General features: G+C 39.1%; 1 protein-coding gene across 2 annotated transcripts in view; it reads right to left on the reverse strand.

The window, feature by feature from the left end:
- Window positions 1–26,672, reverse strand: part of MBD2 (methyl-CpG binding domain protein 2) — a 54,013-nt gene that overhangs the window by 23,227 nt on the left and 4,114 nt on the right. For both annotated transcript variants that reach the window (XM_070421177.1, XM_070421178.1), the window contains exons 2-3: window positions 12,685–12,844; window positions 1,764–1,901 (exon numbers count right to left, since the gene is read on the reverse strand). In XM_070421177.1, coding sequence (XP_070277278.1) covers window positions 1,764–1,901; window positions 12,685–12,844 — 298 coding nt within the window. The remainder of the gene's footprint in view (window positions 1–1,763; window positions 1,902–12,684; window positions 12,845–26,672) is intronic.

Here is a 26,672-nt window from a genome sequence, read left to right on the forward strand (position 1 = left end):
GCAAATATATTTACTCGTTTTTTAAATCTGATGAACTTAGGTGCAGAAAATAATTAAATTACTGTTAAAATGACCATAATTTGTTACTCAATTGGTCTTTAACAAAAATATTTGGGTTTGTAGATTATACTAAGGATGATTTGGCAAAGAAAAGATGAGAATAAAATCTACTAAATACAATCTGTCCTCAATAAGACAATGCAGATTTCCAACATGGGACTAATATTTTAGTTATTCCACTTCCTTTATCTTTTGGGCTTTTTGAAGCAAACTGCTAAGCAAATTACATACTTTCAAATTTTTCAACAAAAACCTTCACAAGAAAACAATTTTAATATCACCAAAACGCCAAAGGACAAGATGTTCAAGACTTTGGAGAGTATGTAAGAAAGAATACAAGCACAGGGAATGGCTTTATCAAGGTGGGCAAAGTTCAGAATGGCAGAGTCCTTGCCTGTTGTAATGAAAACACTAACCCTACCAGTCTGGTAACTACCTCCGGGCACAGTAGTAAAACAGAAGGGAAAAGCCTGGTACAAAAAGCTGAACGGCTCAGAGAAAACCTAAGTGGTGACAAGAGCCTACAGGCACATGCAGGTACGCATCTTTTATATTGGATGTGATACACTTACATGGCCCCTGTTGAATCTCTTGGGGACCAACAGTAAAGCAAGTTTAGAACTTCAAATCTTGAGACATCTATAGCAAGATGCTGATCCAATGTGGCTCCAAATATCTTCTGTTTTCCTGGCTCACCTGAAGAGGAAAAAACACTACAGAGGATGTGGGAACTGAATTTCTTTATGTAGTTTCTCCTAGAGCAACTGTCTGAAAGTTTTGGCCCAATCCTTTATCAAGCCTGGAGATGAGACACTTGAGGGACTAGCGAAAAACAAAATTCAAACGAAAAAGTGGAGCGAGACATCTAAAAGGGGAATATGAAAGCACAAGATAATGGTGTAGGTCAATCAGTGTTTCTCATCATAAGTGCGAGGAGGCAGAGAAAGGAGAGAAAAAAAATGCACAGAAGTTTCTCCCTCCATTTCCTCACCCTAATTGCTACTAAAAATTCACAAAGTACCTCAACTTTTTTTTTTAACCATCATTAGGGAATGAATAATAAGCAAGATTACTTGGAAAGCTTAAGCATTTAGTGAAGACTCCCTCCCCTGGCTATGTGCATTATAAGCAGCAGGGAGGCCTTTCAGATAACACTTTTTCCTAAGAAAAGATTCTGGTGGAATACAGCTTGAGGCAATAAAGAAAGAGACTAATACATCCAATTTATACAAAAGTGGAAGTCACAGGACAATTCACCATATTTACAAAGTTTGTTTTTCAAAAGGGGAGGGATAGCTTTCACGTAGTAAGAAATCAGAACAAAAAGTAGTTTCCAAATAAAAGATTTTTAGAATAAACACAAACTGCATCCTTCATCCCCTTAGGAAATACTATCCCTAGAAAGATAATCTTTAAAAAACTAAGATGAGCAGAATCAAGTCTGATGTACATTACCACACAAAGCATTAAAATGTAGTCTATAATATTAGATTCATTTGGCATTAACTTAATTTTTTTCTTAGAACATTGTACCTAAATATTGAATTATTCACTCTTCTCCAGCATTCATGTAATTGCCTAGGACATAAAACAATTTTCTTTCCAAATATATTCCATTTTAACCAGAATTTACTTAAACTCTATCTGCTAAAAATACCAGAATTTTCTGAAAACTGAAATTGGAGAACTAATTAGATCCTTACCTGACGTGGCTGTTCATTCATTCGTTGTGGGTCTGATTTCACTTTATTATTAGGATGATTGGTGACTTTGGTTACTGGTTGTTTGAAAATTGATGCTGTTTGTCTAATTGGCAATGTTGTATTTAAGTCTGGTTTACCCTGTGGATATAAGCATGTTTTCATTAAAAAATGTTATACATAAATATAATTACGTAGATGAATTCTTATTAATCCAATATCCACTACTTTAAATCCAGTTATTCCAAACTTCTCAAAATCAGTATTTTAAATACTCTAAAGTACATTTTTAGTACTTTATTATGTAAGACTTACAGGGTGGGGAAAAATTAGCTTTACCGTTGTTCATATGGAAAATAATGCAATAAATACAAGAATAAACTTCATGTTTCCTGTACTTACAACTATAAACCTACTTTTGCTCCACCCTGTATTTTTTTCATAATAAAAACTTTATACTTTTAAATGTAAAAAACGTCTCTCTATAAAATTCATAATTAATTTGATTATGTTTAAAGTTGGATTATACAAAAGGAAGATGAGCTTTCAGAACAATAACCAGGACAGTGGTCATTTCTATGTTCTGAGAATGGATTAATTTGATTATGTTTAAAGTTGGATTATACAAAAGGAAGGTGAGCTTTCAGAACAATAACCAGGACAGTGGTCATTTCTATGTTCTGAGAATGGAAGAAAATGATGGCATACTAGTACTTGGCTATTAAAATACAAACAACCTGGTCAGCTTTTAAGAGGCCAGGCTCTCATAAAACCACATAAATTAACCTTCCCCTTTTACAGAAAGGTAATTAGAAATGGAAGTTCTAATTCCAGCAAACAGAACTCAATTTGGAAAAATGCGTTCTATTGAAGTCAAAATGAAGCACAGAATCGCCATTAAGTTCATTTGCAATACTTTAAGGGGTGGTGGGGTGGCCAGGGGAGGTGAGAAAGAAAAAGAACAAAATGTGATAATGGCAAAAAACATAAAAGGTCATATATATCTAAAAACAACACACATCTGCTATTTTTTAATATAGTAATATACTTGATAAATGATAGAATAGTCAGTGAACTTTTATCTTTACACTAGTGATCCATGTAAAAATTAGAATCTCAACTTTCAAACTCCAAAATAGTGCTTCTTAAACTTGAGCTTCCGTCAGAACCACCCAGGGGGTTTATTGAAACACAGACCACTGGGACTCAATCCCAGAGATTCGACTCAGTAGGTCTGAGGTGGGCCTGGGAACTGCATTTCTACTAAAAGACTGCAAATTGGTAGCAGACAAACCGAGTTTAACCCATAGTCGTGTTCTGCTCCACTTTGGGGTCTTTGATAAATTAAGCTGAGAGCTACAAATCTGGAGACCACATGAAATCCAGAATTCAAGCTTCTCTTAAAAACTCAGAGATCTAGAAATACTGGACTTGATTTAGCCACAATAGGCCATGATTAACTAGCGATGTCTGCCCACTTGAGGTGTCAAGGGTCCTTGCAGAATTACTCACAACTCCCTTTGTGTTACCTGTCTGAGCCCTGTGGGGATGGAGTTTGTGACCTCTGCTTAAATGATGTCTAGAAAAATAAGCATCACAATAAATTAATCTGACAATTATTACAGTATTATTTGGACCCACTATTTACACGAGTCTCCACTTCCCTCCCCCACCCCAACCCTCAAACACACACTCCTCTGTATGCACTGGGCATGCTCATTATTCCTTTATCTCACTCATTTTTTTCTCACTGCATGTGCTTACCTTTATGAGCTATATTCATCTTAAATAACTCTAACAATATTATTTCTCAGGTATTTAGCTTTCTTATCTTTATGAATTAAAAAAAAACCTTTTATTTAGAACTGTACAAACCTAGCCAATAGGCTGCAAAATAACCACTTATTATGTCATTTTTAAAAGTGTGAGACCCAGGAATGTGTATTTTTAAAAGCTCTCCTAGTATTAATTCTGTGACACCTCTGATTCATGACAGCATCCTGAGGCCCTTAGTGAAGCCACCCCATCTATAAAACAATCAATATTCAATCCTAAAGAAGCTCCACACATACATGCTAATGGAGAACTTTTCCTGTCACTAATTAATTATAATTAGTATATATCACTAAACAATACCTTTGGTTTTGTAATTGTTCTTTAATAAAAAAATATATTCTGCTCATATTAGAACAAAGATGGCATCAGGAGACACAAAAGTATACCTCAATTGTTTGTATGAGCAAACAAGGTCAAGCCAGTAGGATTCTCATTGTTACAAAGGATGACTGGAGGCAGCAAAGACTACCCCAAACTACGAATTCTGAATCCACAGACTGGAAGGAAGCATGCAACGTAAAACTATTGATGCTACAATAGTAAGACTGATCTTTTTTTATTTTTTTGTTAACTTATGTTTTTGATTCTATAAAAATTAGAAAAGCTGGCTAAAAATATTCAAAATATACAATTGACTTCTATTGTCTAACATTGAGACAGACAATTCACTCCCAGGGGTATAAGAGATTACTCAAGAGTGTGCTGTTACGTTCCTCTTGATCTTTTGTTTTTTATTAGTTTTTCTCCTTTTAATTGGCCTCCAAAGCTCTGAAGAAAGAATTTTTTACTAATTAATTTTGTATTCCAAAACAGTACCATGTAATCTGAAAAGCTGGACTAACTGGTTTTCCCAGAAACTGTCACAAAAACAGTACATTTTATTACCACTCTCCCCTCAGAACTGCCAGTCACTTTTAATTCATGCCCAGTTGTGTGTCTGAATTTTGAGAACTACCAATCTGCTATAAACTCAGGAGCTATAAAGCAAACACTTTTTTTGTGGGTGGTTGTGTGTGTGTGTGTGTGTGCGTGCGCGTGTGCGTGCGCGCGCACACACGCTCTTTTTTGTTAATTCTCATCTGAGGATATTTTTTTCATTGATTTTTAGAGAGACTGGAAGGGAGGGAGAGGGGAAAGGGAGAGAGGGAGACTGATGTGAGAGAAACACATCAATTGGTTGCCTCCCCCCCTTGGCACCAGTCAGGCCACAGATCAAACTTGCAATCCAAGTACGTGCCCTTGACCCTGGGGATGGGGAGTGGGGTGCACTCTAACCACTGAGAAACATGTCCAGGGCAACACTCTTTTTGATAGGACAAAGATTAAAACTATTCATACATATATTTGAAATCTTCCCTTTCAATATAAGAAAAAAAAGTTCCTTAAATTATAAAATTAAACTGGCAAAAACACACTTTAATGTTACAACTAAAAGTTTCTAACCTATAAAAAACTTTCTCAGTATACTGACTAGCCCTCAAATCAAAGTTTAATGTATTTTACAATAATGTGCATACTAGGCTGGAAGTATTCAAATAACTCAAATAATTTTGAGGATCTATTCTATTGCCCTAGGTGCCAAGAATATAATTTTTTTCAATCTTTTACTTCATCTCTTTCCAAGAAATATCTTGAGATGGCTCTTTTACACTCAGAAAGAACAAATATGTAAACATTAATTTTTAAAAATAGAAAATCAAGGACAAGGAGTAAAATTTCCTTTTGAAAAGGTTAATAGTAATTGACACTAGAGCTGAGCATCAAATAGGGATGTGTGTTTTCTGGGGCCTGGGTGAAAAAAGATTAAATTATATAGATATCATGGTTAGGAAGGAGGAAGTATACCAATTAATGAAGAAAACAAAAGCTGTCCTGATATTAAATCTAGAAAAAAATTACAGGCACTTGACATCACAACAAATATTAAGCAGATTTCAAATGCTTTTTCTTTTCTCAATGACCTTCCATAAAAAAAACAAGAAAAGAATACTTAAAGGACAACACAGTAAAGGTGATTCTGAAAGGGACCACACCGGTGTGCAGTCTTTCAGTTCCCTAGATTAAGGCTAGAAAACAGGATAACCAGAGATGGGTGAAGAGTGCATGTCATAAACCAGTGGTTTTCAAACATTTTATTTGCATTCCTAACCCCTAAAACTGTTTTGAAAATATATATACGCCACCTACATTTTAAAGTTGACATCAAGAATATGTCATATTTTAATGGAAATAGTTTCAAAGGATCCACTTACTAGAGTATTTAAACACTGACACTTTAATAAACTGCTACATCACTTTAAAATATATCCAGCACTATCTAAATATTTCCACCATCAACCATTTATACATGAACTAGCTGAAGTTATATATTTTATCTCCCTCCTTTTTCTTTTTGAGTAATTCCATTCCCAGTGTTATTTCCTATTTTAAATTAGAAACCCTTTAATTGATCATTTATCTCATGAAATCATTTTCTTTAACTTTCTGTGACCATAGAGTTCTTAATGATAAAAATAACTAAATCTATTCTTGTTTATTACAATTATTTGTATATTACTGGCCAAAAATGATAAATTACATTTTAACAAATAATTATTAAACATAAGAGATGAAAAATCAAATAAATATATTAAGAAGTTATTTAAAAATAACTTCATGGCCTTGAATATTATTAATTGCTAAAATGGGTCAAGAGTTATTGTCAAGCCCTAACCGGTTTAGCTCAGTGGATAGAGCGTCGCCCTGCAGACTCAAGGGTCCCAGGTTCGATTCCAACCAAGGGCATGTACCTTGCTTGCGGGCACATCCCCAGTAGGGGATGTGCAGGAGGCAGCTGATTGATGTTTCTCTCTCATCTATATTTCTAACTCTCTATCCCTCTCCCTTCCTCTCTGTAAAAATCAATAAAAAATATATTTAAAAATAATAATAAATAAATAAAATAAAGAGTTAGTGTCAATTCTATTTATATTCTTTTTTTAATGTACCACCAAGAATCCTTGTTCACATAAATGAGTAAATAGAATGACTTTTCTTCTGTCACTCAATTCTTTTGAACTTCTTTTGAGTTATAGGACAAAATGTGCACCATCAAAAATTGTAATAATCGACCTCTACACTAAGTCCTCTGTAAATGTTGTTGCAAAGAATTGTGCGAGCAAAAAGACTTCACTGTTGTCAAGTGATTCGTTTTTCCATACCAACACCAATATTTCAAATTGTCCCCTTATTGGAGACAATTTGGTACCTTGGTAGTGTTGCGAATAAGTGAGAAGTGTACATGTGCCCTTCAGTAAAACTGAAGGTTGACTATGAAAGGGGAACTGGGCAAAAAGGACCCTGTACCTCTCTCGGGTTCATGCTCAGATCAATTGGAGCATACATATGTGAAAGTTCAGGACACAGAAACAACTAGAAACGCAGCCATGTGGTGATACCAGGGAAAGCCTTCACACAGCATAGCTGGAACAGCAGGGGCTTACACTGTATATTCTAAATACCACATTTCTCAGCCTGTCTTTAAATAAAGCTACTATATAAAAGTTCCAAATTGTGTATATTCTATCTACATATGTTATCTTTAAGATTCATGCAAATTTTGTACTTTTTAAAAAATTAGCCATGATTGTTTTAATGTAAAAATGTTGCTCTACCAAGTGAAACAAGCCAGTCAATGAAGGAAAAATACCACATGATCTCACTCATTCATGGATAATAAAGACCATTACAAACTTTTGAACAATAATAGATACAGAGGCAGAGCTGCCTCAAACTGATTGTCAAACTGCAGTGGGAAGGCCAGAGAGAGTTGGGGGGCAGGAGGGAGGGGAGTAAGAGATCAACCGAAGGACTTGTATGCATGCATATAAGCATAACTAATGGACATAAGACACTGGGGGGTAAGGGAGGGTAGGGGTTTGTCAAGGGCGGGGGGGTGAAAAGGATACTTATGTAATACCCTTTGTAATACTTTAAGCGAATAATAAAAAAAAAAAAAAAAAAAAAAAAAAACTAACAAACCACCCTAGCCTCAGTGGACAGAGTATCGGCCTGCAGATTGAAGGGTCCTGGTTCGATTCCAGTCAAGTTGCAGGCTCATCCCCAGTAGGGGGCATGCAAGAGGCAGCTGACCAACGATTCTCTCTCATCATTGATGTTTCTATCTCTCCCTTCCACTCTGAAATCGATAAAAATATATTTTAAAAAATTAAAAAAATAATAAGCCAGTGACAAAAAGTATGCTGAAATTGTCTGCTTGCCCAATAAGAAAGCACAAATAATGAAAAAAATGTAAGTTCATTTTATTTAAATTGTTTAAGTGATAATTTATTCATGGATAATTTATGTAAGGATGTGCAAGAGAAAAGCTAAAAAAAGGACCATGACACTGCACTATTCTTCTCTGCCTCTCAAGCTGTCAGACAACTCATCTACACTAATAAAAGAGAAAGATGCAAATTGACCATACCTTCACGATGCCCACTGGCCAATCAGGAGTGAGTATGCAAATTAATCCAACAAATATGGCGGGTTATTTTGCATACGCAGGCACCGAGCAGCCGGGAGCGGGGCGGGGCGGGGCACCCCAGCCACTCCGGGCCTTTGGGCAGTGTGGGAAGACAGAAAGGTGGCTCCATGCCTGAACAAAGGCAGAAAGGCGGCTCTGGGCCAGAGCAAAGAGAAAAAAAAAAAAAAAAAAAAAAAAAAAAAAAAAAAATGTTGCTCTACCTACCCAAAATGTTCTAATGAAACTTATACATCCAAGTAGCATTTTAATTCTCTGGCTCTGCATATACTACATGCCCTCAAGAGATATTCATGCCACAATCTGAGAAACAGACTATTCTCCTAAGGTCACTTTCCTCATCTGTAAATGAGGATTAACAACAACTATCTGTCAGATTCTCATAAAGATCAAATGAGGTAACACATGTAGTATAATGCTGCTGCTGCTAAGGCAGCTTTCATTCAGTCAGTCACTGAACAAATACTGAGCGCCTACTATCTGTCAGGCACTCACTGCATGCAGGGTATACAGTCATTAATCAGTTAACTGTCACGGTATTTTGAATTGAATTTAAAAAGGTCCGCCGCTTGTGTCTACAGACACTTATGGCGTACAAATGGTTAACAAACATCAAAATCCCCGCCTCAGAACTTACATTCTAGGGGTAGAAGGAAGACAACAATTAACAGGGTAGGTTTATCATTTATAGTCACATTGGACATAAATTCTAAGCAAGCAGCTTTTTCTCCACTGCCCCGAATGTCTCCAGCCAGAATTGTAGCAGGCATCAAGTCCTTCTTCCTCCACTCACCCGGTACTTACATGTGCTAATTCTCGAGTCTCACACCTTTCCATGCCTCCCGCTATAGCATTCATTCAAGACATCTCTTTCCTAGACTACATCAGCCCAAACTGCTTTCTCTACTTCAGTTTCCCCTTTTCCTAACCCGTTCTCCATATTGCACCTATTCTATAGAATCCAATACCCAACCGGATGCCCACCATCGCAGCAGCTCACTTGTTTCTCAAACTACAGATGCTGTCCCCATGATATTAACTCTCTACAAGAATTTATTTTTAGTATTTTGTTGAAGATAATCAAAACAGGCACCTGCTAGATCTTTTGGTTGACTACCTAGGACACAGCAATACAGAATGCAAAGCTGTGTGAATTATAATCACAACTGCATATTACCATACACCTCAGCCTGTCTTTAAATAAAGCTACTATATAAAAGGATGAGGCGGGGATAGTTTGAGAAATGAATGACAGACTTATACAATGAATTCCATTCAAGAGAAGATGATGCTCTTTATTTCAAAATGTATCAAATTGCTGTGAATAGAGAAATGTAGTGAAAGAACTGAGTCTTTCCAAGGTATTAGAACTGACAAGCCCAGGTAAAAAAATAACTTGTTCCATGCCATATAAATATTGTAAGAAATTTGTAAAATACATCTTATGTTATATTGTTAGGGAGTTTGAATTTTATTAGTTTGTAGCTTTAATTGATAAACATTTTGATGTTCTTAAGAGCCAGAAACACATGGAATCGAGTTTACTGTTTACACACCTGAAACATTAAAATAAAAGGAATTTATAGCAACAAAACCAAGCTTCTTAAACACATTTTACACTAAGAATCACTATACTCTTCTTTATCTAATCCTAGTGTTCTCCAATTAAATTTTTAAAGAAACAGACCATCTTTTTAAGGAACAAACTTCTTAAAATGTTGAGACTATCTCTGAAACCTTGAAACATCTCCTCTTTGAAAAACGAAAGCTTGCATAAATGCCAAAATGACACGTAGCTTTCAAAGCAAAGTTTCTGTTTTTCTTATGTATCTATTGAGGATTGAGAACTGTGCTGTCCAATATGGTAGCCACTAGGGATATGTGGCTATTTAAACTTTAATTAATTACATAAAACCAAAAGTCCAGTTAGTCAGTCACACTAGCCACATTTCAAACATTCAATAGCCACATGTGGCAGGTGGGTACAACATTCCCATCAGCACAAAAACTACTTTTGCAGAGCGTTGCTCTGAGAAAGCCGCTCAAGACTTCAAATATCAACTTGCTGTTGATGGTTTCTAAATCTTTTCTAGTCTTTCTCCCTTAAACTAATAGAATATCTTCAGAAACCAATGACAATGAAAGGCATTTCCAAAAAAAATGTACAGTACATTAATTTATTCAATAAACATTTATGACCACTATGAACTTATGGAATGAGGTAGATATTTAATCAAATAAACATGAAGCAAACATGTATTAAGTACCTACCGTGTGCTAGGTTTTGGACAACACATACAGAATCAACAAAAAGAAGACATGGTCCCTGCCCTCATGGAGCTCACAGTGTACTGACACGGACAAACAACCACAAACACAACAGCAAAGCACCAGGGAAGCACAATGAAGGGGCTGTTCTGCTTGGAGAGCGCAGGGCAGGCTTCACAGAGGCGAGACAATGGAGCTGGGCCACGATGAGGATGAGGAGGAGGAGGAGCTTGCCAGGTAGAGGGGGAGGGGGGCGCATTCCAAGCAGAGGACACAGCACATGAGCAAGCAGAATCTTGAAAGCACACGCCACGGTGCAGGAGGAGCAGTCCGCACGGCTAGAGCGCAAAGGAGCACACAAACTAAAGAGACGAATTAGGTTTTGGTTTTTAGTGAATCATAACCTTCAGGAAGTTTATCTTCACATTACACTTAGGGTAGCTTAACCATGATTCTGGTAACAAGGTAGTTTGAAAGCGGTCCACTCATTCCATAAATATTTGAGCCCCTTCAATAGATACCAGCACTGTGGTTAGAGTTTTTAGAAGGCTGTTTTAGTATATTTAAGAGGCAAAATAAACCTAGAATAAAGGTTTCTTTAAGCTGAACTCACACAGCTTTGCCTATACACTACTCAAGGTCCCAACTTTTACTAACATGAGCTCCCTCTACTCCTATCACTCTCTCGTATCTTAACACCTTCTTAACTATCAAACCAAAGTCACACCATTTCAGCCCCCCTCCCACCCTGCCTCTCTAAACAAGGTACCTGCCAATGTCCCATGGGAACCTGTGCAAGGTAACCAAGGCTACAAATGAGGAAACACTGCAGTCTAACCTCCGTAACAGCTTTTGGAATTAAACTATTGTAAACAAACTAGGAAGCTGATTTCTGAATAAAGAGATATGAAACAGAGACCCCATACCTTTTCGGAAAAGTGAAAGAAGAGGAGGAAAACAGCTTGGGCAGAAAGTTTCCTGCACTGGCGACCAGGCAGCACTGCTCACTGAGGTGGCTTAGTGCTTGGGAAGGTGCACTGGGGGCAGGGAAGGAACTAACATGGGTCAAGTACTTGGGGAGATGTTTTCATATAAATTCCTCTTCACCCCTCACAATGCTCACTAAGGGAAGGACTCTACTACCTGACTGAGAAAGCTGAGGCCCTCACAGGGTAAGGAAGTTGCCCGGGTCTGTGTGAGCTCGTAAGTGGCAGAGCCAGGGCATCAATCCACGGGCCTGGATCCAAAGCCCTTGCCCTGGACCACACCACTCGGGGCTCCCAAGTGCATGCAGGGCTATCCCTTCCTTTCCCTTCGCCATTTTCAGTCCGTGTGAGACAATGGTGGTAGCAACACACATACACACATATCTATGGAATTTGCAGGAAGAAATTTTGAGAAAAAATGGTTATAAGATTAGTTGCCCTTGGGAGGGGTGGGGTTAAAGGTGCTTCTGTAAAGATACTGGGTGCATTAATACAACTAAATTAGCATTATAATTCAAATGCTACTTGTTTAAATTCCTATACTACAAACCATCAACTAAACCGTTCATTAAAAATAAGAGCTATTGGGAAAATCTCTAATCACTGTATTAGGATGATCAACAAGTCAAAATAAAAACTCCCCTTTCTCAAACCATAATCCTGAAAATGAATAGGTAACTATAAACTATATGGTAAGAATACATGCCACTTTAAAATGCTTCCTCTTGCCGAAACCAGTTTGGCTCAGTGGATAGAGCGTCGGCCTGCGGACTGAAGGGTCCCAGGTTTGATTCCGGTCAAGGGCATGGAGCTGGGTTGCGGGCACATCTCCAGTGGGAGATGTGCTGGAGGCAGCTGATCGATGTTTCTCTCTCATCGATGTTTCTAACTCTCTATCTCTCTCCCTTCCTCTCTGTAAAAAATCAATAAAATATATTTTAAAAAAATAAATAAATAAAATAAAATGCTTCCTCTTTTTGGCAACAGGAACTATTTTAAGGGGGAGGGGGGTGGACAATTAACATCGACAAAGAAATATTTTGTAAATAGTCCCAAGGTGCGAAAAGTGTGATGTATGCTGGCCTAGAGAGATACTGAAATGTGTTTTCAACTGTGTACCATTTACATAGGCTCCTCCTCTGGAAGGACTGCACTACCAGGAAATTAATCAGATTTATAAGTCAAAATGCTTAGCAGGAGGAGAAAAAACAAAAAACTGGACATACAATTAAAATCTCAGTGTTATATTTTAAAGTTGTTTAGAGAGCTCTTGAAATAGAATACAGATGTCATAAGTAAGTTAACCAACCTTATTCTGATTGAGAGGATCATTCCGCAGTCTCTGTTTGTTCTTCTGTAATTTACTAGGCATCATCTTTCCAGTTCTGAAGTCAAAACTGCTGAGGTCAACAGTATTTCCCAGGTACCTTGCCAACTGAGGTTTGCTTCTGAACTTCTTACCACTCGGACTAGAAGAAAGATAATGTTAATTGTACAAAATGGAGCAACATTTACCCTACACTCTACATAAAACTTTTTTCATACTGTCCTTCCTGGTCCCAACTGTTACATCACAATTGAACATGTTAAATGTGAAGGTGTTAGAGGAACTCAGTAACTTCACCATAAAAAGAGATCATGTGCCATCTAATGTAACACTTCTCTAGGTCCACCACCTGTAGTAGCAGGTGATACTACAGGTCACCCCAATGGTCACTCACTTAGCAACCACTGACAGAATCCCAACACAATCGCTTGCACAGCACAACGTGCACCCTGCAACTGTCTTCAATCTCACAAACTGTTTTCCAAACTGATTTTTGAAATGCTACTTTTTTATAAATACTACAGACACAATGTCAGCAGTAATCAGAAAGAACTTCAGAACAAACTCTTCTGAAATCAACACCTTGTTAAAAACACACATACACAGCCGTAGCCGGTTTGGCTCAGTGGATAGAGTGTCGGCCTGTGGACCAAAAGGTCCTGGGTTCCATTCCAGCCTGGGCCCTGGTTGGAGTTTGTGCAGGAGGCAACCAATCAATGTGTTTCTCTCACATCGATGTTTCTCTCTGTCTTCCCCTCTCTCTTCCCTCTCCCTAAAAATCAATGGAAAATATCCTAGGGCAAGAATTAACAAAAAAAACAACAAAGACACATACACACACACACACACACACACACACACACACAACTTAGAATCCATATATCTTTGGGCTACCAATTTGAACTCATTTACAATAGGGGGGAAAAATATTAATTCTGACAATATTTAATGCTCCCTAAAGTAACTACTGAAAGGAAAACATCTGCCAATGTGTTTATACAATGCTGACATTAGTTTTGTTAGCCAAAGCCCTGCTGTAAAGAAGGGCTCTCTGTTTCTCCCCCTCCCTTCCACTCTCTCTAAAAACCAATGGAAAAAACATCCCCGGGAGAGGATTAACAACAACAAAATATTGTCAAAGCTGGAAAATCACAAAAGTGCTAGAATTACAGAGAAAGCTAAACTGATATGTTCTAAAAAATGTTTTCTCTGTGTGGCATTGCCCCAAAGTCTTATCTAAATCTTCTGCCCAAATGTGTTAGAATAAACTATTAAAATCAGTGGGACAAATAACCAGAAGGGAATTGTGAGAATTCTAGAATACCTCTCACCAAAGACAACATGTTATATTTAGAACTTAACCTTGTACCAACTGTCTACTATAGAAGAAAAATAATTCAACAGGAAGTCAAAAGAGAAAAGGCTGGAAAACTAAGCAATAAAATATTCCCCTGGAACAGCAAAACTTCTCTCTGGGTCAAATCCAAACCAACACACCCCTCTTTGTCACAAACTCTGGTATTCTGCCGCCACCAACTTCAAGACAACGGAAGATCAGATCAACATTCTTTTTCCACAATCACATGACGTAAGCATTCCTGAAACACAATTCAAAGTATAGAATTCTGCCTACAGATGAAAATAACACCCAGAAGTAACAGAATAGAACAAAGCAGACAACAATAACAGCAGAAGAAAGGACGTTAAGATTATGTATCAGCAAGCCTCAACTCCCATTCTAACCCAGATTTCAAAATATGCTCAGTACCATAAAATAAAATAGTCTGTAACCCTCAATGTTGTCCAAAACTTGAATCATCTCTGCCCACCACAAACTTCCACCCTCATCTTCTCGTACTGCCCTGGGGTGCGGCATCACTGCCCACCTAGCACCTAATCCTCAAGCGAGAAGGTAATCACAATGCCCCATCCCTCAGCCACATATCCAGTGCCAAGCTCTAAATGTTCAGACTCCTCAATGCTGACAATACAGCTTCACCTCCTTAATAACACATCAAAACCCTTCAATCTGTTTAGGATGGTTTTTTTTTCCTAGACCCTTTTCCCACCAGCCCTGGGTACCCTGAATTCCAAACTCAAAGTCACGAAAATATGCATGTCTTTCCAGGTGAAAGGATGAGCATAAGCAATGCCTGTCATAAAACTATTAAATCCTCCAAGCCCAACTACTATGTCACCTCCTTTATAATGCTGTTTGTGATTCTCCAATCCTAATTAGAAATAATTCTGCTATCCTTGCCATCATACTTCTTTATAACAAAACGACCAGAAATTACAATGCCACCTTTTAAAACCCTCAAACACAATTTATATAGACTTGCACAAAACAAAGTAATTTCCTGAAAGCAAAAAACTTGTATCAGTTAAACAGTAGAAAAATATGGTTTTCATTTGCAGACACACTGAAATGGCCAATTCTATGCTTATTTAAAAGTTATATTGCATGGAATTTAAAAAATTAAACTGGAAAACATTTTCATGATTAATCTATTCCACATAAGAAATGAAATATTACCTAAAGACCCAAATTAATTTGAAAAGTTGGTAAAGACTTCTCTGCTATTATGTCACATATGTAACTACAATTAATTTTAATTAAGTTAAAATAGCCATATAGTCCTTAAAATTAGATATACCAATTACTGGTAAAAAAGATTTTGGCAGTCTGGCTGGTGTGACTCAGTAGTTGAGCATCAATCTATGAGTCAAGAGTCACAGTATGATTCCCAGTCAGGGCACGTACCCAGGTTGTGGGCTCAATCTCCAGAAGGGGGCATGGAGGAGGCAGCCCACCAATGATTCTCTTTCATCACTGATGTTTCTATCTCTCTATCCCTCTCCCTTCCTCTCTAAAGTCAATAAAAATATTTTTTAAAAGATTTTGGCCCTAACCAGTTTGGCTCAGTGGATATGGTGTCAGCCTGCGGACTCAAGGGTCCCAGGTTCGATTCCGGTCAAGGGCATGTACTTTGGTTGCGGGCACACCTCCAGTGGGGGGCATGCAGGAGGCAGCTGATCAATGTTTCTCTCTCATCGATGTTTCTAACTCTCTATCCCTCTCCCTTCCTCTCTGTAAAAAATCAATAAAATATATTTTAAAATAAAAAGATTTTGACAAATTATTTAGCATACCTCAGAAGCAAAAAAAAAAAAAAACTCTCCAAAAAAATAAAATGAAAATTTTCAATCAGATATCTCTCTAATAAGGTCTCATCTATACTAATAAAAGAGTAATATGCTAATTAGACAAGATAGACCAAAGACTTCCTGGACAAAGCCGTGGCAGCTGCGAGGGCCAGCAGTGGCAGCATCCAACACACCCCTCTTTGTCACAAACTCTGGTATTCTGCTGCCACCAACTTCAAGACAACGGAAGATCAGATCAACATTCTTTTTCCACAATGACATGATGGCCCTTCCCCTGATCGGCCCCGTCACCTTCCGCAGAGGGAGGCCAGACTGCAGCTTAGGCCCACTCCCCAAGGGGAATGGGCCTAAGCTGTCAGTAGGACATCCCCTAAAGGATCCTGGACTGGGAGAGGGGGCAGGCTGGGCTAGGGACCCCCTGCCCCCCACCCCCCACACAAATTTTCGTGCTCTGGGCCTCTAGGAAATGCAATAAAAAGCTGAGTTCCAGAGTGTATTTTCTTTTCACAGACTAATGTTTCAAATGATGAAAATGTTAAGGTAACAACTTCTACCAAAAAAAAAAAATAAGCACTGTTATTCTTAGGATATGGCTTAGAGATAACTAGAATGTCATTTCTTAAAGAAGCAATTGACTTAATTTCACAAATTAGTAGTTCCTGCAATAAGTAGTTCCTTATGTAACAGGTGAAATGCCAGTTACCTGCTATGTAGTAGTATCTACATACGAGAGCCTCACTATAACATTCCTCTACAGAACAAAACTCATCAGAGATCTCCCAGTTTTAGATACTTCTCTCCCAAAGTAAGGAAATCTAAATACTTAAGGACACCATTAAGCATCCAGTTGCTGGGAGAAGCCAATTCACCCTCTCCAGGAGCATCTCTGCTGGACATGGACCCTAAGCCCAGCCCCTGTCCTACTGGTGGTTCCAGCACCTGCTCTGGCTCCTGCAAGTGCGAGCGATGCAAATGCACCACCTGCAAGAAAAGCTGCTGCCCCTGCTGCCCCGGCAGAGTGCTAGAAGGGTGCAAGGACCCTGTGCAAAGGTGGAGAGGGGCACAGCTGAGGCTGACGTGCAGCTGCCTGCCAAGGAGATGAGGACCTGCCCTGTGTGAAACGCGTGTAAATGCTGCTGGGGGCCAGTGGCACCTCTCCCTGCAGGAAGGCATGGCTGTGTATCCTCCACCCCTGCTAGCTGCTGGCAAGCGACAATAAATCTATGACTGATGAATGGCATTAAAAAAAAAAGAAAACCTCAGTTAAGAGGCTATATTCATGAAAAGTGATGGCACAGTCTATGATCTAGGTGAGCAATTTAGTATGGCTTCAAATAGTTCCTATGTTTAGTGATTTTAAAAATCAAACAGAAGTATGCATTGTAAGAAAGGACTGACATACTCTACAGATAAACTAAATGAGTAAGGAAGGAAAATGGTGGAAATCAAGTTTTAACTATTAGCATATCAAAAGAAAGTAGAAATATCAACTAGTATTCAGTCAGATCTGATCCATCCCAAGTCCCTACCCCCTGTCATAAAGATGGACGTCTATGAAGCATCCATATTGAATAGCTACAGGTACTGTCATGCACACTACTGCCTTCAGAATCATGGCACAGGCATTTGCTTCTCCATAACTGCTATCACTTGTGCTTGGCGCTTTAAGTTAGCTTGGCTGTCCCAGTGGATTTTAAGACCAGGAACCTTCTACTGCAGAAGATGAAGCCAATCATGGAAAAGACAAGGCCCCAAGAGAATAGTTATGCAGAAATTCTGCCCATCACATATAGACCATCTGCACAGTAGCAACATGACCCTGGATGTGGCTGAGAAAGTAAATGCTAGATGAACACAAAAAAATGATACGTCATTTAAGGTCTGGTAGCACCCAGAGTGACGAAGTTATCACGTGCCTGCACTCTAAGATGGCTGCTGTGGGTCCCAGTCTCAAGCACACCAGGACTTAATGCACCTAAGAGCATCAAAGTGTAACTTAGGGAAATTACTTTTTTTTTTAAGCTCTAGTAGACTAGTGAACGATATTAGTCATTTTCAGTTTTCTCTGTCCAGAGTGACTACTTCTAATCCCAGTAATGAAATACTAATATTTTCACTTTCGACCACAAAGAACATTCCCTACCAACTACCCCATAGATATGCCAATCCTGAACCAACTTGTGATCTCACCTTTAACTTCTACCCACTAAGTACCCTGAAGAAAATAATCTAGTGAAAATCAATGAGTTGTATTTTTCCAGTTCATATAAGAACATTTCATCACTTGAACGGTCTTTGCTTGCTTTCATTTTGACTAAACTGTTTAAACCAAACTCTATCTTAGAGGTTTCTAAATATAGAGTAAAAGACAAAATTTTTTTTATTTGACTTATGGCTTTTAAATTTAAAAAAAAAACACGCTAATTGAGATACCAGTAATACTTAAATAATGGTCACCTCACTTTAATGGTATTCACATTATGTCACCCTATAAATTCACCTGTAATCATAATTATCTTTAGTTATCTGGGCTAGACAACTCTAACATGCTGTGAAAGTCTAGGACAGTGGTTCTCAACCTGTGGGTCGCAACCCCTTTGGGCGTCGAACCACCCTTTCACAGGGGTCGCCTAAGATCATCCTGCATATCAGATATTTACATTACGAATTCATAACAGTAGCAACATTACAGTTATGAAATAGCAACGAAAATAATTTTATGGTTGGGTCACAACATGAGGAACTGTATTTAAAGGGTCAGAAGGTTGAGAACCACTGGTCTAGGATATACTAGTTGCCCCTTATGAAGGTCCGCTGTTTGCATGTGGAACTGCACTTTGAAAACACTCCTCGAGTAGAACAGAACACATTTCTGCATGTTACTTTGGTCTGAATAATCATATTTAGTCAAACCATTACGAGGAGACCAGAGGTCTGAGCAAACACAAATATCGTCAAAGGGATTTATAACGGGATGAGCTGTGAGGGATGGCAACAGTATGAGTGGAATAGGATGAATGGACGATGAGGGGCAAGTAGCACTGTGGATGGCAGGTGGTCACCTGTGAGACTAAAGATAAAGAGCATGCTCAGAGGTGCCCTGCTCTCCAACAGTATCAGGGAGCACTTAGTGGGGAATAGAAATCTCCACACTGAAAATGCTGAAAGCTGCACTGGAAAAGTTTAAGAATAAGGAAATATCAACTTTCTATCTTTTTCTGCCTCCTTAAATGTTAAAGCTTACCTGTTACTTACAAGAATAAGTATTGAAAAAAAGAGATTTCTCTAACATTAAATAACTATTGTCTCCAGAAATCAAATTTTAGCTAAGAGTAAACATCTGCAATTAAAGTTATCTTTTTGGACTTAGGTACTGTGATACTGCAATTTATAAGAAATACAATGGTTATTTCGTATGAATGTGGTCTTCATCCTTCCCTGACTCACAGCTCCCAAGTCCCTTGAATTTCCTAAGTGATAAAAGCAACAATGGTGTCTCTTGTTTTGTTGAGGTGACTTCTGGATCCTTCAAGGATGGTGCCTGGTTGCCAACAGGAGCAACCATGTCAGAGAATAGGAACTTTCAGTCTCACCTCTTGACATGAGGAGAGGAGAGGGACTGCAGGTTGAATCAATTGCCAATGACCAATGACTTAGTTATGTCTGGGTCATGAGCCTTCATAAACATCTAGCTCCTCAGCCTTTTCTGGGAGAATTCCACGTTGGGGCATCAGAAAGCCTCCACATGCCCCAAGCTCCAGGACAGAAGCTCTTTCCTTCAGGACCTCCCCTGTGTATCTTCTCACCTAGTTACTGACTTGCATCCTTTAATATCCTTTGTAATACACCAGTGATCTAGTGAATGAATGGGTTTGCCTCGGTTCTGTGAGCCGTTCTAACAAATTAATAGAGGAGAACCTCTGATTTATATATAGATGGTCACAAGTTCAGGTAACAACCTGGGCTTGTGCCTGGCATCTGAAGTGGAAGGCATCTTGATGGGACTGAGCCCCTAACCTGCGGGATCTATCCCCAGGTACACAGTGTCAGAATTGAGTTGAATTCTTGAACACCCTGCTGGGGTCTGAGACTTGCTTGTAGGTGTGGGGAAGCTGCCACATGCACATAAGAATTAGGTCTAGGAACCCTTTTCAGATACAAAAACATGTAATCAGAAAATGGCAAACCAATTAATTAAAAGAATAATACCACTGCTTTAAAACTACATGACATACATGCAGAAAAATCTACAGGTCAGCTCTCCACTCCCTCAACCTTTAAATGTAGACCTTGCCTAAAATGAACCATCCTGAGCCCTCCTTTATAGTTTGTTCCTGGTAGCTTTTATCTACTCTTACCTTACTTATTATCTTTCATCTCTAACCAGTTAGTACCTACAGTTCCTCCATAATCACCTTTGAATCCATCCTTCCTTTCTACTGCCACTGCCTAAGTTATTTGTCACTAGAAGCCCGGTGCACAAAATTCGTACACTGGAGGGGTGGGGTCGGGGAAGCTGTGTCCCTCAGCCCGGCCTGCACCCTCTCGCAGCCGGGACCCCTTGCTCCTTACCGCCTGCCTGCAGCAGAGGCAGGAGAGGCTCCCGCCACTATGCTGCGCTCACCAGCCATGAGCCTGGCTTCTGGCCGAGCGGCACTCCCGCTATGGTGCACCAGGGTTCCTGCGTTGAGCATCTGCCCCGTGGTGGTCAGTGTGCGTCACAGTGACCGGTTGTTCCACCAGTTGTTCCACTAGTTGTTCCACTGTTTGGTCGATTTGCATATTAGGGTTTTATTATTATTTATCATGGTCTAAATCACCATGGTAGGCTAATTTTCTATTTGCTAAGTCTCGTTGCATTCTAAATTCTCTATATTGCTCTTCCTAGAACACCACTATGATCTATCAGATGAAGCCCACAATGGACTTCAACTCATTAGCAAAAGGGAGCCAAATACCTGCATTTGAGATCCTTTTCCATCTAGCCTTCTCCTAACCTTTCAACCCTACTTTCCACTCCTCTTACCCAGAGACCTCTTCTCTAACCACATTGGTTTACTCACTCTATCCTGAACCAGCTGAATGGTTTCCCTCTTCAGCCCTTTGTGAACCATGTATTTCACCTGGTCCATAATGCATGACTTTACCGCAAACTCCAAAGAGACCAGAAATACCAATCCACCTGTACCTCTTCATAAGCCTTAACGAAACCATACAGCTTACTCCTTGTATCAGGCAAATAATTATGAATTGCCTGTTGGCATCTCTTATATCCTAGTTTCAAAATACTGAGTTCTGTATGGTTATAAAACTTCCACAAGTTTAAATCTTATCTTCACAAATAGCATACTAAAGTCATTATTTATGAATGAAATGATGTCAAATTTTCTTCAAAATAATGCAGACTGAGTCAGAGTAGCAGATTGAGGCATGGATGAAATAAGATGGGCAACCTTTGTACTTACTTGGTAGTTTCTAACATGATTCCCTCTTTTACATATATGTCTGAAATTTCCTATAATGTTTAAAATATAAATATTAAAGTATGCAAGCTGAATTATTTCCTCTGAAAACTGGAAAGTTCTTTTTAAAAATATGAAGTTTGGGCAAGTAATTTGAGCATTAAATAATTTCTTTAGCCCTGGCCGGTTAGCTTGGTTGGTTGGAGCATCGTCCCCTTACACCAAGGTGGGGTCGGTCAGGACACATGCAAGAATCAACCAATGAGTGCAAGGATGGGTGGAGCAACGAGTCAATGTCTGTCTGTCTGTCTGTCTCTCTCTGTCCCTTCCCCCCTCTCTCTCTAAAATCAATAACATTTTTTAAATAGAATTTCTTTAGCGGGGGGGGGGGGGGGGGGGGGGGGGAGGGAGGACTAGGAGGGAGAACTATTTTTTTAAGTATCGATAAGGAAAAAATTGTTCACAATTTGCGTACTAATAAAATGAAAGAGCATTCCATTTTTTCCTTTAACATAAATGTTTAAGGAATCACCATACAATTTTAAACAGTAGTAAAAGACCTTAAGTATAATTCAAATTGTACCAATCATTCTCATTCCTTAAACTAGCATTTACATAACAAAACGACATACAAACAGTGTGTTACTGGTAGCAAGTTCTATTATCGCCATATCACAGAAAAAAACAAAAAAAGCCAGGTTGATCCATTAAAAAAAAATACTTTTTTTTTTGTTTTTAATCTTCCTTGTTCAGAAGTACACTCACTTTCTGAACAAAGAGAAAAGAAAAACACTGGTTGTTTTGGTTAAACTGGAGAATGGACACTGCTGTGGAAAAGTCAGAAGTTAAATATGTCTGGGAATGATTTCAAAATAAAATGGGGGGGAGGAGGGGAATATTGATGAAACAAGATTGGCCAGAAGTTGTTCATTCATATGCCAACTGGTTGATGAGCACATAGGGGATTCATTACACTTTTCCATCTACTTTTCAGCACAGGGGGGATTCATTACACTTTCCCATCTACTTTTGCTTCTGCATACGTTTGAACTTTTCCATAATAAAAAATAGATAGCTAAATATACCCCAAACTAGACTATATTTTCAAAAAAGAAGAGGCTAGGGGTCTCCAAGATAGGCCTTTTTAAAGAGATGCATACATCATTGCACACATGTTAAAAAGAATTTTAAGGACATTCATCCTTGCCTTAATCTATGGATTCTTCCAGCATAAAAAGAACAAGGAAAAAATATCAAGATACATTATTCAAAAATCTTTGAGAGGATGATGTTCCTCTTCCTCACATTTACAAATCACTCACAATTGTTCCTGACAAATGTTAAGTGCTCAATTTTAAAATCTAATTTTAAATTACATTTGCTATTATTTATATTCATACACAGCTTATGTAATCAAGTTCCCAAACAAATCAGTTTGAATTTAAATTACAAGACAAGACAAAATCATAAGATCCACAGGTATTATTCAAATTTCATTCCATTCCATACTTCTATTTTCCTTCTTTGGGAAGTTTTAGTTTTTTGAAGTTCTGATGAAATTAAGTAAAACTTCATTTTACACCTTCCTAGCCACCTCTTCGTGGAAGTGGCAAACAACAATAAAAGATCAATAACAAGAGCTGAAAAGCGTATGAATATTCCTAGCCAAACAGTAAATCCAGGAAATGAGAGTTGATGATGTATTTCTAATTCATCATGCAAGTCTGAGAACATCTCAAACACCGGATAAAAGGTTATGAATTTTCTATTAGTCCCTCTATAAAATCTTCTTTTTTAAAGTATCACTTCCCTTGCAAATCACCTGTTTCTGTTCCATTTATTAAAACCAACTTATGATTCTGTCTCACAAATGGAATGTTAAAGCAATTTGAAAAAATCATCTGTCAATTTTGTTGGAGACTATTTTTAGAGTGTGTCAGTTCCCTTTAAGCTCCGTATTTCCTCTACGGCAGGTATTGTGGTGGGAGTCATGGCAGGTAAGACTCTGCATGGCAGATTCTAAAAATCAGACGTAGGACAGGTGGCAATGTTGCACCCTAACAAATATTTCTCTAGCACATGACTAAAAGATGTACTGGTACTGCTGACAGGGAGTCATCAGAGCACAATTTCCACCAGACTTATTTGTCTTTTATTTATGGGTCCAGGCTTTAAACAGGCAATATCAAGGAAAAAACAAACAAACTAAAAGCAAGTCAAACTTTCAATTATGCAATAAATGCTTAATATTGCACTTCTTTCCTTCTTCCAACTAAAAGATTTTTGGTCTGCAAGGTCTATTTCAACTCTATCTCAACTCTGAAAGAAGCGTGTGTTTTTGCAGGAACCATATAAACCTATCTCAATATGCCACATTTAGCCTGCGAGTTACAACTCATTTCACCTAATTTCAGTGAACGCTTTAAAATGAACACCTATAGCTTGCTCCTTAGGAAATGTGTTGCCTATCTAAACATCCGAGAAATAACAGGGTCAACCTAGTTAAATATTTGAAAAAGGGGGGAGGAGGGAGGAAAAGGGCAACATTTCTAAACAAAAATGATCACATCTATTACCCAGAATGAAACTGCTTTAATTAATGGCAATTTTCCCTTTCCAATATTACAGAGCTGGAAGATCATCTTTTGGTCCAATGTCTTCACTGCCAAATAGGATTTAAAATTTACCCTTTATCAACTTTAAGATGCAAGTGTAATAATACATAATTACATTATTTAAGTAGTATCCCAAGCGGATTATGCACGAGATGTTGCAATAAGAAGATGAGTAAGGAGCTCTATTCGAGGCTGCAGAACAGGGTGGGTAAGAGTTCTGGGGTTAAACCACCTACATCAGGATTCCAACTCTGCACTAAGCAGCAGTCCAACCTCGAGCACACTCCTTCACTCCCCCATCCTCACTTCCCATATGTAAATTGGAGATAACTGTACTATGCTTCATGGGGCTATAAGGATCTGATCAGATAATAATGAAAAGCATTTAGCAAAATAATACTAATAGCTGCCAAAATTATGAGAGCTGTGACACTGCATACACATAAAATTAAGGTACATAAGACCCTATACTATATACTATACACTATACACTTTATACTAAATCCTATATACACTATAGTCAGTAAAATTTGAATGTTGATTTCTTACTGTGTCTGCCTTGTGAGTATCTTTCCTACCATTTTCACTATCCTATGTAATCCTATATAATAAAGAGGTGATATGCAAATTAACCCTCATGCCGTCACAAGATGGCTGCCTATGACCAGGTCAGCAGGGGGGTTAGTGAGGGACGACAAAATTACTGGACAAGCAGGCTGCAAGGTGCGACCAGGCCGGCAGGGGGGTTGGTTAGGGACGACCAAATGACTGAACAAGCAGGCTGCGTGGGATGACCAGGCCAGCAGGGGGGTGAGGGAAGACCAAACAACTGAACAGCAGGCTGTGTGGGGCAACCAGGCTGGTGGGGGGGGGGGGGGGGGGTGACCAGGCCAGCAGGGGGGGCAGTTAGGGGCGACCAAGCCAGCAGGGGGAGGGGGATGCAGTTGGGGGCAACCAGGCTGGCAAGGGGGGCAGTTGGGGGTGACCAGGCAGGCAGGGGGGGGCAGTAAGGGGTGACCGGCCAGCAGGAGGGGGGGGCAGTTAGGAGCAACCAGGCGGGCAGGGAGGGGGCAGTTGGGGGAAACCTGGCCGGCAACAGGGGGCAATTAGGGGCGACCTAGCCGGCAGGGGGGGCAGTTAGGGGTGATCAGGCCAGCACGCAGAGCCAGTGAGGGACAATTAGGCCAGTGGGGGGTGGGGGGGGCAGTTAGGGTCAACCAGGCAGGCAGGCAGGTGAGCAATTAGGAGCCAGCGGTCCAGGATTGTGAGAGGGATGTCCAACTGCCAGTTTAGGCCCAATCCTGGCAGTCGGACATCCCCCGAGGGGTCCTGGATTGGAGAGGGTGCAGGCTGGGCTGAGACACCCCCACCCCCTGTGCACAAATTTCATGCACCGGGCCTCTAGTATCTCTGATAAGCATCTTATTTGCTATGAAGAGAGACTAAATCTCTAATATTTTTTTAAAAAGCTGTACCTCTGCCCTAGCTGGTTTGGCTCAGTGGATAAGAGTGTCAGCCTGCGGACTGAAGGGTCCCAGGTTCGATTCTGACCAAGGACACATACACAGGTTGCAGATTTGATCCCCAGTAGGGGGCGTGCAGGAGGCAGTCGATCAATGATTCTCCCTCATCAATAGTTCCATCTTTCTCTCCCTCTCCCTTCCTCTCTGAAATCACTAAAAATATTTTTTAAAAGCTGTATCTAACATTAAAAATGAAAAAAGCCCCCTTCCTTCTATGATACCCTGAACATGATAAAAATTAGGAACTTGAAAATGGATGGACTTAGTAAAGTATCTCAATCTATTCCATCTTAGCACAACATCACAGGTAATATAAAACAAAGGCTAAGAAGCCATTTAAGACTTCTTTTATAAAATTTTAACTGTCATATCAACTGGTAAACACTTATTTAGCATCTGTGTGTTCAGCACTGTGCATGGGGGGCGGATAGATTTGTGAGAAAGCCACAGATTCTATGGAAATGAACATGAAAGTAATACAGGGACACCAGGTTTAACCACACAGATGATCCAAAAAATATATTTTTTTGGAAGGACCATTTATTGAAAGTCGGACATTTTAATATTTAAGAACTGTGGCAATGGATCTCTCCCTGATTTATTCAGCTAGTTTTTTTCCAACAAAGACTACATGAGTTGTTGTTTTTTTAAGACAAAAAAGGGGGGGGGGGGGAGGATGCTGAACTTTGAAATTCTAAATGACTCAGAAATCATGCCCTTAAAGCACCATACTAGCCTTCAGTAACAAACGAGATTTTGTTTTACAACTTTGACTATAATTTTTTTTATTTTTAGATTTTACTCTATTTAGATTTTGGAGTGGGAGGGGGAGGGAGGGAAAGAGAAAGAGAGAGAGAGAGAGAGAGAGAGAGAGATCATTTTGCTGTTCCACTTATTTATGCATTCACTGGTTGCTTTTTATATGTGCCCTGACTGGTCATTGAACCTGCAATATTGCATATCGAGATGACGTTCTAACCAACTGAGCTACCCTGCCAGGACATTGCTATACATTTTTTTCAAATCTGTTTACATATGTTCAACACATAAATCTTGAGTTACTGAATCATTTTCCTTATTGGTCCTTAAATATATCTAAAGCTTCAAGAGCTCTATGTATTGATTTAAACAGTCTGGAACTGAATCCTTAGAACACAGGTAGAGGTACAACCATACCACTTTACAAAGGGAGAAACAAACTA

Source organism: Myotis yumanensis, unplaced genomic scaffold (genome assembly GCF_028538775.1).
Source record: "Myotis yumanensis isolate MYYU_CA2020_CCGP unplaced genomic scaffold, mMyoYum1.0.hap1 SCAF_7, whole genome shotgun sequence".
In the NCBI taxonomy this organism is placed as follows: Eukaryota; Metazoa; Chordata; class Mammalia; order Chiroptera; family Vespertilionidae; genus Myotis; species Myotis yumanensis.